This window comes from Arachis duranensis, chromosome 2 (genome assembly GCF_000817695.3).
Source record: "Arachis duranensis cultivar V14167 chromosome 2, aradu.V14167.gnm2.J7QH, whole genome shotgun sequence".
In the NCBI taxonomy this organism is placed as follows: domain Eukaryota; kingdom Viridiplantae; phylum Streptophyta; class Magnoliopsida; order Fabales; family Fabaceae; genus Arachis; species Arachis duranensis.
Window position 1 is genome coordinate 16,445,221 of NC_029773.3, and position 11,610 is coordinate 16,456,830.

At 32.5% G+C, this 11,610-nt stretch overlaps 1 protein-coding gene across 3 annotated transcripts; it reads right to left on the minus strand.

Annotated features, from left to right (window-relative positions):
• Positions 1-395: 395 nt before the first annotated feature.
• Positions 396-8,009, minus strand: LOC107473769 (uncharacterized). 3 transcript variants are annotated; one of them, XM_021135143.2, is made up of 8 exons: positions 7,572-8,009; positions 6,454-6,511; positions 5,879-5,940; positions 5,037-5,124; positions 4,841-4,936; positions 4,020-4,123; positions 3,784-3,920; positions 396-746 (listed from the first exon to the last, which is right to left on the minus strand). In XM_021135143.2, exons 4-8 carry the CDS (start codon positions 5,094-5,096, stop codon positions 664-666), a joined length of 480 nt encoding a protein of 159 aa, XP_020990802.1. In that variant the 5' UTR covers positions 5,097-5,124; positions 5,879-5,940; positions 6,454-6,511; positions 7,572-8,009; the 3' UTR covers positions 396-663. The 3 variants fall into 3 exon arrangements, with proteins under 3 accessions (XP_020990802.1, XP_015948838.1, XP_052113245.1); XM_016093352.3 differs by having other exon boundaries at positions 5,866-5,940; positions 7,572-8,008; XM_052257285.1 differs by lacking the exon at positions 5,879-5,940.
• Between the last annotated feature and the right edge of the window lie 3,601 nt (positions 8,010-11,610).

Consider the following 11,610-nt stretch of genomic DNA (forward strand, 5'->3'; position numbering starts at 1 on the left):
TTCATCTACTTCTCTTTCTGTATTCATTTAAAAACCAGTCAATTTTCGATTTGACTCACCAGTCTCCAACTGATTTTCCAATTTTTATACGGTTCTTTGGTTGGTCAATTTTTTTGTTAGATTAAATTGCTTGTCATCGGTTTATAATTCAACCGGTTCAACCAACTAATTCGAACCAATTTTCAAAACCTTGAAAATAGTCTCGATTACAAAAACTTATTTATTTATAATGCAAAGATTATCAATATTTTATAAAAACTTATTTAATTTTATTCAATGGACATATACTCATGTAAGGATTGATAATAAATCTAGCCAAAACCGTATCACGTACTTTTTTTTTTTTAAATGTAGTAAATCTAGCCAAAACCTATCACGTCCATTTTTTTTAATGATTATCAATCAAATAAAAATTGTAAAATATTTTTTTTATTAATATATTATGATTGCTACTAGCATTACTAGTTACTAGTAGTAAACAAAAAGTTACAAGCGATGGGATGACCCCGGATTCGATCACATTGAAATACATATACTAGGAGAATTTAATCAAATCCATATTAAAGCATGGTAAATGGAAACATGTGAAAAACTAATGCCATAACCAAATTCATTGCAAAACAGCTATCTAATTAAAAATTTGGAACAAGGTATCCAAGCCCTTCAAAGATCAGGCATGCCCATCCCTGTTTTAGCATCATAAGTCTTCTCTAACACATGCTCCATTGGAGTATCTTTGGGACCAGCTGCAGAACATTGAAACGTAAACATAGGATAAGAATTCCTCTCTACTATAGCTAGAAACAATAGCAGAAATAAAAATACAAGAGATATCAATGAAGAAAAGCTTTTGGATCTGGTCTGAGAGAAATCATGGTAAAGATCATGGGCACACCATATTCACGCCAAACATCTAATTGTCCAAAAATTTGTCATCGAAAATAAGCAGAACGCGCTCCAACCAAATACTCCACATAGTGGCGTAAACTACACATTGCCACAAAGACTTTGCCTTTTTCCTATTTCCAAATACAAATAAACCTAATCAATAGGAATTGGTCTAAGGTATAGACATGATATTATTTTTATTCCAATGAATCCATATATCCCTTTGGCTACATTTGAAAGAGTGGGAGACAAAGACCAAGTTAAGTCTCTATATTGTATTTGGTGTAAAGTGTACAAGACTGAGTTATGTTTCAGTATCCTAATTGATTTAATATAAATATAGAAACTGAAACAAATAAAATTACTTAAATACCCTTTCCTCCTTTCCCCTTTTCCTTATCAAATTTCTTCTTCTATCACAAAAACAATCAAAATATGGGGTTAGCAAGGCATTGAAATGGTCATTTGCTCGCATTCCTCATGGTATTCATAGCCCAAAGCTTTCAATGCTCACAAATTCTAAATCAATTTCAGCTGATCAAAGTGACCAGAATTCCTTGGGTTTTCTTTGTGTTGCTTCTTATTCTCTATCTGAGTGTGCCGCTGTCTACTCTCATAAAACAAATAAATAAATGAAAGACCAAGGGGAAAAAAAAGGAGAAAAAGAAAAACTAAAGAGAAGAATACTTCGTCGGCGGCGGTGGAACTTACAGTTGACACTTAGCATAATGGAAGAGAGAGAATGCAGAATGGAGAGGGCGAGAGAAATTGGAGCAAGTGAGATAGTGGAATTTGAAAAGTAGGTGAGGGTATTTTTGGAAATAAATGTTATTGAAGTTTCAATCTCTGTTTCTAGAAATTTCAATCCCATGTGTCCCCCACCTTCTGGAGGGACAGAAATTTTGTGTTCCAAGACTGAAATTTTAATTCCAATCTCTACTATCAAACACAATACTGAGTCTCAATCTCCTAGTTTCAGTTCCAGCCCCCTGTTTCCAAACACTATTTTTAAGTTTAACACCGCATTGGAAGTAAGAGGTACAAACAAAACTAGGTTGAAGAATAGCTAAAGAGTAACTGAAGAGATTGGCCTTGTAACAGGAACATTTAGCCCTGTTTTTGGTAGCTATGTCAACTGCCAAGATACATATACAAAGACAACGAGACAGTAAAGATAGAGAATATTTCCCCCACAGTCCCCATATTTTGGGCAGAAAGTACAGAGGAAACCTGCCCTAGGATAGAGGCATTTTGCTTGCTTTTGTACCTGTCTTCTCCTTAACAATTTTGTGTCCCTCAGGGTGTGTGTGGTTCAAGTATTACATTATTATAAAAATTCCATTTCCATGGGAATTAAAGATATCCAAGGGGAAGGTGGGAATTGAAATGATGGTATTTTGATTCCCTGGAATCAAACTTATTTAGAAATAGTTTTTCAAACTTTGAACCAAACATGGGAATATGATATTCCTATCTTAAAATTCCTAGGAATTATTTTATAATTCCTCCAACCACACACACTCTCATGGTTTTCTGTATTTCTATCCTTGGAAGTTGCCAAATGCAGGTTTAGAACTCCCATCGATTACCTTGCCTCTAACCTAACTTTTAACTTAATGAATATCACAATAAACTTTAATTGATCGATCAAAATTACTGGGATAAATGCATTACAGTGTTATGATCTAGCTTCCTAGTTCGGCTTCCACATTTAGATATGAATGCTTCGCTGCAAGTATATTAGTTTAACTAACTCAAATTCTGGAAGCAAGATTCTTCTTCTAAGCACTTCACAATTACAGTTAGGACAACTAAAATTCTTCAACATGAAATAATTCCAATTCCTGACCACTCTTTGAACAAGACTCTTATTGATTAGAATCCAAAGTTCTCTCAATGATGAAATATTCTATTTAGACAAGAGTGCTTAGTTGAATTAACTCCAACAGTATGCTATTGAAGAATTAGAAGGCTATTCCCTAATCAATGTATTATATGTTAGTGCTAATATGGAATTGAATATACATATATTTGTGCAATGTTCTATTGCTAATTTTCTATGAAACTCATTGTCTGACATATTTGATACAACAACAATAATGTTGGGTTTATCCTGAAAATTTGGGTCAGATTTTATCAATTAAGTTTGTAGGTTTTGGGAGAAGAATGGAAGCCAAATGTTTATGGCAATGTGCTGTCTGCCATTATTTGGTGTATTTGGGAGGTGCAATTCTTGCATTCTTAATAGAAGGCTTTTGGGCAGCAAGTCTTGTGAGATAGATTTGCACCTACCTAGTGTAAGGAACGCGATCTATTTAAAGGGATAATATCCTGCTTCGTTTTTTGTATTGAGGACCATAGTTATAAGGAAACTGATACGTTCAAATACAGGAACAGGTCACATGTAAAATATGTTATGTAGGAAGTATATCCATGGCGTCCCGATACGTAGATGAATTGTTAATTGTTAATTAGTACGTGGTATGTCACCTAACCAGTGAAATTATGTAACTATGTTGAGGACATCTTATGTACCATCCTCTATGTAATATCATTCCCTTAATCCCTTTGTATCAAAAATATTTCTTCTTTTATCAGAAAGATATAAAGGAAAAAAATTTCTTCAACATGTAATCAGTCGGACAACTAAATTGACCACTCCCCCACTCTCTTTCCAAATATGAATTTCCACTCTATATATCTGCATATTTTTGTGCCAACTGCCATCTTTTAAATGTGTATATTAAAGGAGGATGGATCAGCTCCAAAAGTGACTCCTGAGTATAATTAGAAAGGCAGAAGAAACAACATATGCTTACCATATATGGAAACTTTAAAGAAAAGCTACAGCTACTACTTAAACAAGGAAAAAAGGGCAAGGTTTTAGATATGTACGTTGTGTAGGTCTTGGTGTAGTTCTTATCTTGAGGATCTCAGGTCGAGGGATTATGGACCCAGATGTTCCTATTCCTCTGGATACTCTGACTTTAGTACCATCTTCAAGATATTTAATCCCAACCTTGCAAGGCTTCCTGCACAAGTGAAAGTGAAAATCAATTACTGTGAAACATTATTCCAAACCTGGAGATGCAACAATCACTGGTTCAATTTTCAAACACAAGTACATATACCCTGTAACTGGGTCAACGACTTGCACATTGGAGGCATGAAGTGGGGCTTCAACTGTAAAGATCCCCCCTTCATGACTTGGCCCTGCCTTGATATGTTTCTTTACCTGTATAAAGGACATCAAAAAAATCATTCAAGTAAAAAAAAATTAGAAAGCATAGTGCACCCATTTAATAAAATTCTCACTTAATCTCAACAAAATACAAGAGTTGTTACTGATGCAAATATAGATATAAACTCACATGAACACCAAATCATTCAAATTATAACAAAATACCGAATAAAGCACTAATACTTACATGACATAGAAACCAAGACAAGCCAAATGTTTAAAATAGCACGAGAACAACATTGTTATAAACACATACGTACATATACGATTTATATAATTTTCATGATTTTATAAATATCAATCTACCAATAGATACAACATTCTAGGCTCTGCCAGAAAATTTAAGAGACATTATTAACATATGTCATTTGTGTTACTACTTACTACAACTAAGTTCATTCGAAAATTTACAAAATATCATTTTTATTGATATTTCCCAACCTATTTATACTATTTCCAAGTCATGTCTGAAGTGTGAACCAATTGAGAAATACATGTTTCGTCAAATATAGATACAGATACACATACGTCATGCTATGTTGGTGTCCTTGCGACCAACACATCACTTAATTGGTGTCCATGGTTTCTAGAGCATACCATATCATTATGACAAAGGTTTGTATATTGTTATTGTATCAATTTTTTTCCATAATCACATGCTAAATATGACAAATAATATAGTAGGGATGAAGAGTGTTTTATTTTTCTCACCAAATTTTTACCCTCGACAATAACACGATTCTGGGAACGAATAACACGTTTAATGACCCCAGACTCACCCTTATCTTTACCCCTTATGATCATAACCTGTTACATACAGAAAATGAATATGTAAAATCAAAATTTATAACATAAATATGTAAAAAAGGACAAACAATATTTAGTTGGATTCGGGGATTGTTATTACATTGTCACCTCTGACAATTTTCCAGTGTCTAATAAGTTTCTCTGCAGCTTTCCAACCCATTTCAATGTAACACTCTGCAACCAGAAATCTAAAAACAAATAAACAAACAAAATTAAATTCAATTAAAGAAGAAGCAAAGCTGGATGGGGAAAAAAAAGGTAAGACAAGAATTTCAATGAAATTGCAAATGGTGTTAATGGGCTTTGCTTTGGCCTTGATCCGGCACTATATTTTGATCAGGTCTATTTTATAGACCCTTTATCCAGCCATAGACCCAAACAGAACATAGCCTAAACACATTAACCACCAACTTTAACATACAATGGCTAATGATATTCATATTCTGTTCACAGCACAATATAGCATAGCAACAAAAACAACCATAAACACCAATAATCAGGAAAAAAAACATCAATCAACCATTAAAACTATATATATTACACTACCAAGAATCAACAACATCAATCAGTTACTGAATAAACAGAATCATAATCAACAAGTTATAATCAACAACAATATATATAGTTTGACCGAGGTTCAACCGGTTTAATTAAATATTAATTAAAAATTCAATTTATAATTTCAAATATTTAAATTCAATAATTTCTAACTTAATAAAATTCAAAATTTCACAATTTCACCTAATGTTCTACACAAAAAAAAACATTAACAACCAAATTTTTAACTAAACACATGCACTAATCATCACTAATCAGTAATCATCAGAAAATCAGCAACAAGCCAACAACATATCGGCAACAACATCATCATCATTTCAGAAGATCAGCAATTCAGAATAAGCAAACATCAACAAAATCAGTATTATTACCTCAGCAACTCACAATTAAACCCAACTCCAACTCAGAATTGAACAAGCAAAAATAAATTGAGTATACCCCAATGCCTGTTCCAAACAAAACACAATAATTTATATCAGATGCATTATGCCACAAAGATATCCCATATAAACCTTTAAGAATTATAGGAAAATTTCCCTAAAGCAGGTACAAATAGCTCTTGAAAATGATATCTTATAACTTCTAGCAGAAAACACATATTTGAACAAAATATATGGACTAAATTTTCAGTATGAGAAATAAACAAGGTTCGGAAAACCGGACCGGTCATCAAACCGCTCTAGCTACTGGTTCACTGGTTTACTGGTCCAACCGGTCTAACCAGTGGTTCAACCGGAAAAACCGTTTTAAAATAAAATAATAAATAAATTATAAATAAACATCCTAAAATATAATTATAGTATAATATAAATATTAAAATAGTTTTCAAATTTAAAAAACTACATTTAATGTCATCAATCAAATTCATATAATCTTATTAATATACAAACTCAAGTTAAATAGTATAAAGAAATATCAAATATTAAATGTCAACATAAAGAGTTATCCATCATCAAAACCTCAAGATGTCTTCTGAGGCATCAATGTCTCCTCATCCAGCCCTTCCAATTTCTTCAGCTAAAGCCATAACAAAAGGAATGGTACGAAAAAATGAGGTAGTTAATAGATCATCAAATGAGAAGCTTTTTGCAAAGTGAAGATGAACATGCCAATGTAGAAGAATAAGTACACAGCTAAATTCCTATGCTGAATAAGAAGAATAAGTCCACAACCAAATTGATAGAATCATAAAACTAAAATGAATAATATATAAATTAATTAATGGTTTTTGATTCCTCTGACTCTGAAGATGCAATGTAGTTTCTCTTTCATTCCATGAAGCTAAGAAGGAATAACATTCTGATCACTAAACAACTAGACTAGAATGTTCCATTAGCAAGAAAACATAGATAGAAACAGAATAGGATTACCCCAGATAACAAAATCAGTTTTTTCCATCAACTTTGTGTGGAATCAAAAGAGAATCATGCAGAAGTATACAAGTTACACACCAGAAATAGTGAAAAGCAGCATAAGCAGTTTGAAGTAGGAAGAATTTTCAAATTCAAAAAGAATGAAAACCAGATAACCCCAATCATAAACACCATTATCAAATTAAATAAAAAATCAACAAAAAATCACCTTGCAAATCAAAAACTCAATCTCTTGAACTCAATAATTACATCAGTTATCCAACTAAATAATTACAGAAGTTAAGAACAATTAAAAATGAAAAAAGATTCAACAGTTTTCAACCCAATTTTAATAAAGCTCATCACAATGATTAACAACAACAAAAAGTACTGAAGCAACAGTGAATCAGTAACACGCAGTACAAATTTAAAATTTAAAAGTTATCAATTTAAAATTTATCATCAAATACAATCAGTGAGCAAAACCAATCAACCAAGCACTGACTGAGTATTCTGTTCTTATTCTGTGACTGGGAAGCAACAAATTCGGCAACAAATTCAAGTTACAGCAACAAATTTAACAAATCCAAGTAAAGTCCCGATTTACAGCAACATTTAGATTAGCAACAAGGCAAATTTGATTAGCAATTCAGCAACATGCAAGAATACAGGGAGAAGGGAAATCTAAAAAGAGAGAACAGGGAAGCGATGGTGCAGGGACTCACCAACGGTCGACGGCGAGTCGGCGACCACCCCACGGAAGGCGAAGGAGCAAGAGACAACCCCACGAGTTGCTTCTGCCGCCGGCGACGAGACAGACAAACCACGAGATGCCAGAGACTGAGACGAGACTCGAGTGAGACTGGGAGGCAGAATCGAGCAGCAACCAACACGCACAGCTCGAGCACTCACTGGCGGAGGGAGGCGCGAGCAGCCGAGCACAGAGGAGAACGGCGAGATGCGAGCACCCGACGTGGAGGATCCGGCGAGAGGCCCGAGAGCACGAAGACGGAAGTTCTTGAGTGCGATGGACGGAGGCAGCAGTCTCTCACTCCGACAGACGGCGACAACTATTGGTGGAGACTAGGTTTGCTTTCTTTGGTGGAGGCTAGGGTTTGCTGAAGGAAGGAGTTGGAGAAGGGGGAATGGGAGATAACGCGTGCAAGTTTTTCTCTTTTAAGGAAGGAAGCGAGGTCGTTTTATGTAAACCGGCCGGGTTCCGGTCCGATCCGACCTGCCGGTAACCGGCCGGTTCAGCGGTTCTTGAGCAGTTTTTAATTTTGTAGTTTTGCATGCTGAATTGGATCATTTTTCCTGTCAATTTCCGGTTTAACCGGTTCGACCGGTCGGTTCGGTCCGATTTTCAGAACATTGCACATTGTACAAATATTTTATTGATTCCTCATACTTTTTCGTATTATATTTACTTAAAAGAAATTGGAATCTATTTGAAATTCTGACTTGTGACTATGTACAAAATATAGCACCATTTAATGTGATAAAATGATAGCTCTAGTTTCTAGGATGCCTCTCAGCTGGGGCAGAAAAAACTTAAAAGGCAAGCATTATATACAGAAGCTCATGATCCAAGCCAGTCTAAGACTACATAGAATTATAGATAGTTTCATTTCATTTATATATGGAGAATTTTAGTATACAGATCAAAGTTGGTACAGATTTAAAGATTTGTCTACACCACACTTTCTAAAGCCACACTTTAAACTGTAACTCTTTACAAAAAAAAGCGTCACCTAATGGAAAAAAGTAAATTAGAAGATTTAAGAGAAGAAATAATCAAGTTATCAAAATTAATAGACCAAAAATTAATGATTTTAACTAATGTTAACTGTAATGACACCGAATTCTTAAAATCAATACAAAATGATTTTTCTCAAAATCTTTATTTTACTATAAGTTTTATTGAAGGACTTCAAAAACCTGAAAAAACTTATTTTTCACACGGAATTTCTAAAAAATGTTATCATGGAAATGATTCCCCACATCTTTATCATACTTTTAACCCACAATTAAATTCTATAGTAGCTATGCTTGAAGAAATATTAGTATCCATAAAATTTCAAAGAAATAAAGAAAAAGAGAATCCCAAAGAAGAAAAATTTCAAAATATAATTAACATAAAAGATCTAAAAGTAAAACCACCACTAAAATTATGAATATTGAAGAAAAGTTAGAAGAAGTTACAATGCTTTTTAAACAATTAAAAAAAAATGGCTCAAGAAAATAATATTATGGAACAAGGATTTCAAATAGAAGAAGAATTAGTAAATTCTGAAAATATAGAAAATGAAGAACACATCCTAGATTATTCAAGTGACGAAGAACCAGCAATCCCAATACAAGTAAAAAATGAAGCTGGAACATCTAAAGATAATCAATCTCAATTTAAATGGTAAACAGGTTTTGATAATTATGCTTTTAAAAAAGGGTTTATAAATAAAGATTCAAAATATACAAAAATACCATCAAAGTACGTTCCTAAAATCCAATAAATGGAAGGAGAAAGAATGCTTGATTTAGACTGTAAAAAGAATGAAAAAGAAATTTTCGAAAATTGGTTGAATTCCTTTTTATTAGAAGCTTTTACTAATCCAAAACTTAGTGAATTGTCTGGAAGAGACATTTGGAATTACATAGGGTTTCATACTAAAGGAACTATAAGAGATTATATGACATCAATAGAAAACCAAATAATAGAAGATTTAGCAACAAAAATAACAGCTTATGATAAGATATTATATATAATGATGATTCTATATAAAGAATTTTTTGGAAAAAATATTATAGATCATAAACAAGAAGTCTATAGTAAAGAATATCAAGAAGCAAAAAACCATTTAGCTAATATCCAGATATATGATCTATGTAATGTGGAATCTTATATATGTGAGAATATAGAATACATTATTACAAATTAAAAGAAGAAGATAAAAATCATTATCTTAGTATGTATATAATAAAACTTCCATATCCTGCTAATGAATTTATAATGGGAAGATTTATAAGAGAAATAAATAGAGGGACAATTGAAAATAATTTTGGTGGAGCAACCGCTGCAATAAGAGAGGAAATAAAAGAGCGTAGTATGCAAGAAGCAACTCAAAAAAGATTTGCAAATATAATTAGAATCTACTGTCAGGATAATGAAGAGATACCCCAAAAATATGGGCTTAATAAAAATTTTCAGAGAAAGAGAAAATATCAATTTAGAAAAAGAAAATACTATCCAAACTGGAGAAAAAAGAGATATTTTAGAACAAGAAATAACAATAAAAACAAAAGGCAAAAAAGTGACTATTGCCCAAATAAAAAAGAAAACTGTAAGTGCTGGTATTGCCAAGAAGAAGGACATTATGCAAATGAATGTCCGAAAAAGAAGGATAAAAAAGATCTTACTAAACAAATAGAAATTGCTAAGTCTTGTTTCATGGAACCATTAGAGGAATCTGATGATAACTTAGACTATATTTTTTAATATGTCTCAGAAATAGACTCAGAGGCTGAGTAATAATGTCACATTTATTACTATAAAAATAACAGAAAAATTTATAAATGCTTTTATAGATTCTGGAGCAACACAATGCTTTGCTAGTTCAAACATAAAACTTGATTGGAAAAAATTAAAGAAACCATTAAGAGTTAGAATAGCTGACAAATCAATACATAAAATTGACCAAAAAACAGAGATGACTGAAATTTTTATTCAAAATTATAGGTTCATTGTTCCATCTATATATATGTTAGACTCTGGAATGGATTTTATCATAGGAAATAACTTTTTAAAACTATATCATCCATTCATTCAAGAATTAACATATATAGTTTTAAAAGCTCCATATGATTCTTCAATAAATCAAAAATCAAAACGTATAAAAATACCAACTACTACTATAGATAAGATCTTAAAATTTAAAATATTTTCTATATTAGAAACATGTTATTTAAATTTATACTTTCAGATAAACATTCCAAAAAATAATCTTGAAATAAAGATAGAGGAACTTTTGGATGAAATTTGTGCTGAAAATCCGTTAGATATTAAAAATACAAATAACGAATTAGTAAGCATTAAATTAAAAGATCCTATAAAAGAGATAAATGTTCCAAATAAAATTCCTTATTCCGCAAGAGATAGAGAAGATTTCTCTTTAGAATGTAGAGATCTTTTGGAAAAAGGAATTATAAGATTAAGTAAAAGTTCTCATGCAGCTCCAGCCTTTTATGTCGAAAACAATAATGAAATTAAAAGGGGAAAACGAAGAATGGTTATTAACTATAAGAAGATGAATGAAGCAACTAGGGGTGCACAGACCCGGCCCGGCCCGACGGCTCGGCCCGGGCCCGAACACTTTAAGGGCTAATTTGGTGTGATTTCATCGGGTTTAGGGTCGGGTTAGGGTCTCAAAAATAGACCCGGTCATTATTTCGGGTCGGGTCCGGGCCATAGCTCGGGTCACCCGAAGTCGGCCCGGTGGCCCGGTCATCATGCATAATTAATATTTTGTGTTATTAGTGATGGATCATGACTATTTTTATGTGGAATTTAAGTATTGTAAACCTTAATATTTTGTGTTATTAGTCATTATAAGACTATAAGTTAATGTTTTATGTTTAGAATGCATACGACTTTAGACTAATACATAATATTGTGTTATTTGTATTGATTTAAATATTTGATATTATTAGACAATATTAGTATTGATTGTGGTTTTGCTTTAGTATTGATTGTGGTTATGCTTTAATTTT